Raw genomic sequence first — 4,797 nt, 5'->3', positions numbered from 1 at the left:
GTACCGCCAGTGTTGCCAGGTTTTGCGAAAGAAATAAGCAACCAGGTCTATGAAAACAAGCCCCAAAAAAAAGCAACGCATGAGCACTTTAAAGTTTAAATAGCCATTGGCTATTTAAACATAGCAGATCTACAAGCTCACAAAGCGTCGTGATGTGACGCGTTGTGAGCTTGTAGATCTGCTATTTTCAAGAAATTAAGAAAAGTGACAAATGTGGAATATTCTTGAATCATTTGAACAACCCAACTCTGGTATGGGGGTCCCTGGCTCAATATATTTTCATATCTGGCCCTGGGGTCCACGGACAAATTCATATTAATTTGGGGGATCATTGACGTGAAAATGTTTGAGAACCACTGGTTTAAACAACATTTTAGGGGACACGCCCCAAATAAGCAACTTTAACCAAAAAAACTGCAACTGCCAATATTTACAGAAAAACAAGCCCAAAGTCGCTTATAATAAGCGGACTGGCAACACTGCGTGCCGTACGTGAAATGGCTCTGCGTACGTCGCATTGTGACGCAGGGGTTTCGGGGGGCGGGGCCTTTAAAGGCAGTTGTTTTCCCTCTCCGCTCAGGACTCAGCGACTCCATTTTGTGAGCAGCCTTTGAACGGAGCAGCAGCAGCAGCAGCAGCAAGAAGAAGAACAAGCGGCGTCGTCCCTGAACCAATAAAACATTAACCGTCGAACAAACGTTAACAGTTAAAGCCGTTTGAAACCACGCGATAACCGAAAGTTATTATCCGAAAGGAAAGCCAATCTTATCGTATGTCCGCTATCCAGAACCTCCAAACTTTTGGTAAGTTTTAACCGTTTTTTGTCCTTAAAAAAAAACGCTAACCGATACGAGACAAACAAGGTGGGGGAAGGGCGGCTGCGGTGCTAGCGTTAGCCAAGCCAAAGCTAAGCTACATTATCGAAGAAAATGCCAGTTGAACGTTGGACATTAAATTGTCTCGTCAGTGTTGTTTTTGGGGGTTTCTGTGAGTTATGTATCACGACCGGAGACAAAATGTTGTGGTCTAATGTGACGTTAAAAGCTAGTATTTCGTGTTAACCGCTAGTCTTCCTGTTAGCCACCTAGCGGGCCTCTAACGCCGCAGGCTGGGCCGCGGACTGTAGGCCTCAAATCTGATGACCGAGATTTATAAATAAAAGTTACATCCGTTGGAGCAGTGTTTATAACGTTGTAGTTACTACTTAGATGGCAACGTTGAAGTATATCGTTCATTTTAACGTGAATGTAACGTTATTTTATGTTGGAAAACGGCCAGACAAAACCATTACCGGTCGTTTTATAGGTCGTTGTCTAAATGTTACATAATGTGAGCCTTCAAACACAAACTGCTTGGTAAAAGGCCACGGTGACAAATGACGATGCGTTAATGATGGCTTTGTTTTCTGGCATAGAGGCGGTGTGTCCACATTGGTTTGTACTTGTTTTACGAAAGCCTTTTGTCTTTAATTGATGCTTGCAGGTAATAAATAATGAACCTCTTCTGTTGTGGCGTTGATTATTTGGCCAAGATGTTGAACCACTCCAACAGCCGTTATATTAGCATTACCGCGGCTGTAGAGTGGTTCTGACCGGCCAGTGTAGCAGCAGAGCTAGCAGCTTTAGGCCCCATGAGTAAGCAGTTGTTTAAAGCTGTCCGTGGATTGGATTCAGGAACGTGTCATTGGAACGTGATGTTTTGCTTATGGTGTTGTGACCACCAGAGCCAATCCACTGTACTGTACTGGGCTGGCAGTGGCTATAGCCTCCCTGAAGATACTTGAATATTTAATTTTCATTTCAGACAATTAGGTCTTTGTTGTTTGAACGTTTTTTCTCCTGCTCTGTTCATCTTTGTGTGCTTGTATTGTTCTAATCATGTATCCCCCCATTGTGTTTTCTCCCTCCCCTCCCCCCTCCCAATGCAGACCCCTTTGCTGATGCAACTAAGGGTGATGACCGCCTCCCAGCTGGGACAGAGGACTACATCCATATAAGAATCCAGCAGAGGAACGGTAGGAAGACCCTCACCACCGTCCAGGGCATCGCCGGTGACTATGACAAGAAGAAGCTAGTCAAGGCCTTCAAGAAGGTAATGATTTGGGTACTTTTGGGGGGGGGGGGGTCAGGGTTTAAGGTGCAGAGGCAAACGTGGTTATGAAGAATGTGTAGGACGTGCCCTCTGCATACAGACAAATAAATAACTTTTTGCCCTCAAACAATAATCTGTCCGTTGCAAGTTAGAAACTAGCTTGGGTGTCAAGCTGCTATTGACCACTTTCACCCGACTTCCCTATATTGCACGTGTGATTAAAAGCAAAAGAAAGTACGGCTTGAGTGGTTTTTAAATGTAACAGGGATTTGGTTCTTAAAGCCTATCCAGTTTTATTTGAGTTTGTTTTTTGTTGCCAAGTATTGCTTGGTACATGCTTTATTTGTACTGTCATTTTTAACTGGGGTGGTGGTAGTGATGCAGTCCAGAGGAAGAAAGGGGAGATGGTGGGGTCCTGCAAAAGTTGACTACATGGATTTTGAGTATGATGTTAAATAGTAATCAATAAATGTGTTTCTACCCCAACAGAAGTTTGCCTGTAACGGAACCGTGATTGAACACCCAGAGTATGGTGAAGTGATCCAACTGCAGGGAGACCAGCGCAAAAATATCTGCACGTTCCTCACAGACGTAAGTTGGTTACAGTCACACATCATTTATCTGCATGTTGTCACATGCTGGTCCTATTCATAACACAAACGCAAATAGCTGCGAAAACACTGTCCTTTTTACATCGCCGGGTCTCAAGCCGTGACGTTCAGCATCTGTAAATAAATCATTGGCTGGTACTTAATGTGACTGACTGATTGTGCACCTGGTGCTTTTGACCTCTTGCACAAATGCAGATCACAAGGAGTTTGCATTAAGTGGCCATACATGAATTCATAGTCTAATCAGCTTTATTTGGCTGAAATCCTTTTAACATGACTGTAATCTTGTTGTTTTTGTACCCACCACGTCCTCAGCGTGTTGGCTGTATACACTGATCTGCTCAGTGGCTCTCATAACGGGACATTTTTTTATGGCAGTCTAATACATCCTTCCATAAAGTGTGCAGTGCATGGCTCTTTTGTCATGTTAAGGTAACATTATTCAAGTAGCAGTCATGTAAGTAGGTGTCTATAGATGATTGCACCCTGACCTGAGATCAGCAGTTATTCTGACTGCAGCCAGTCAACACACAGCCAGCTGCCTCTCAGGTCAAAGGTCTCCAGCATAACACTCCCCTTAGAAATAATTTGAATAGAAATGAGTAAACGTCACTGGATAAGGAAAGACATTTGTCTCTTTAATCTGTTTGGTGTGCATTTACGTTGTTTCAAAATGACCATTGCTAAACGAATCATCCCGTCTCTCTGCAGATTGGCCTGGCCAAGGAGGAACAGCTCAAAGTCCACGGCTTCTAGAAGCTTCCAGCAACCCTCCCCATCTCATTCCTCCTCCAGTCCTGAATCACTTCTTTACCCCATTCCCCTCCTCCCCCACTCCCTCTCCTATGCTGTACACCTCCCCCTCCTAGCGGCCCTACTAGCTCTTCTTGGATCATGTGCTGATGACGACTGACCTCCATGATGGGACTCTGTAACACCAATACCCCCCTAGACCAGCAGGGGGCATGCCTGCTCTCACATACTGTCACCACTAAAGCTAACACAGCTCCACACCACATCAGGGATGAGTGGTGATGATGATGTGCCCCCCTACCCCTCTTCCCCTCCATTTTATTTTATTCCTCCCTCCCCTCAGTATTTCTTCCCTTTTTATTTTAAGTCTTGCGCTGTGTAAAGGAGGCGCAGAGTATGTAACATTTTTGTTTTGTACTACATGTTTAAATAAAATGAGTTGAGTCCATGTTGAGTGTGCTGATGGAATATTGTCTTTGACTGCTAGTTTTCGTGATTTTCCTTGAAAAATAATTAAGTTCAGGTCATCAGTTTGCAGTGCGGTTGTCGACTAGATGCACAAAAGGTACCATGTTTTACCCAGGTAGTGGCATCCAATTTGCATGTATTAAAATTGGCAACCAAAGCATGTATTTGTCCCATACCAATTTCATCCAATCAGTAGAGAACTCATAAAAGATTAAAGTGAAAAGGGTACTGGTGACATATATTTTGCCTGGTAAACCATCGTGTAAATTCACATTATCATGACTGCAGAAGAATAACGTGGCTGGGTTGGTTTACCAGGCTAAAAGAAATTGGCAAGATAAATTTGATCTGAAGCGCTAAAAGCAAAGCTAATTGTGTGCTCCCCATGATTGAATGAAATTGTCTACAGTTAATTGGGGAGATGTTTCTGAACAAACACTAAAGTCTAATGGCAATGATTTTATATAGTGTGAACTTCCTCTCAACTTAGTTATAACCAAAAATATCACTTAAATACATGCCCACGCACAAGGTATTCAGGCAGCCATAGCTGAATGGGTAGAGGCCGTCTGGGAGCACTGGAAGATTATGGTCAGGTTAATTACAGATTTTGATTATTAATACAAATCATATTGATAATGCATTATTATAGGTCATCCAGCAGCACAAGGTAAAATCAACCCTCTGTTATCAGCTGTAACATTAAAGTGATGGACACATAAAGGCTGATAACTAATTACAATAAAGTGATTGTGAAATTTGGCATAATGAGCACTTTTACATTTGGTACTATAAGTACTCTATTTTGAATGCAGGACTTTTGTAGCAGAGTAATCCTACCTACATTGTGGTATTGCTACTTTTAAAAGTAAAA

At 42.8% G+C, this 4,797-nt stretch overlaps 1 protein-coding gene across 1 annotated transcript; it reads left to right on the top strand.

The window, feature by feature from the left end:
- Window positions 1–588: 588 nt before the first annotated feature.
- eif1 (eukaryotic translation initiation factor 1) lies at window positions 589–3,903 on the top strand. Its single transcript, XM_084071509.1, has 4 exons — window positions 589–803; window positions 1,928–2,091; window positions 2,581–2,682; window positions 3,414–3,903. Exons 1-4 carry the CDS (start codon window positions 773–775, stop codon window positions 3,456–3,458), a joined length of 342 nt encoding a protein of 113 aa, XP_083927635.1. The 5' UTR covers window positions 589–772; the 3' UTR covers window positions 3,459–3,903.
- The last annotated feature ends 894 nt before the right edge of the window (window positions 3,904–4,797 follow it).

Source organism: Gymnoscopelus microlampas (genome assembly GCF_963454915.1).
Source record: "Gymnoscopelus microlampas genome assembly, chromosome: 11".
In the NCBI taxonomy this organism is placed as follows: domain Eukaryota; kingdom Metazoa; phylum Chordata; class Actinopteri; order Myctophiformes; family Myctophidae; genus Gymnoscopelus; species Gymnoscopelus microlampas.
The sequence above is the reverse complement of the archived record's forward strand: the minus strand, read 5'-3'. Positions and strand labels throughout refer to the sequence as shown.

Coding starts and splice junctions, on each gene's coding strand:
- eif1 (XM_084071509.1), top strand. CDS start 773: ATGTCCGCTATCCAGAACCTCCAAACTTTTG. Junction 804..1,927: donor CCAGAACCTCCAAACTTTTG/GTAAGTTTTAAC, acceptor CTCCCAATGCAG/ACCCCTTTGCTGATGCAACT. Junction 2,092..2,580: donor TAGTCAAGGCCTTCAAGAAG/GTAATGATTTGG, acceptor CTACCCCAACAG/AAGTTTGCCTGTAACGGAAC.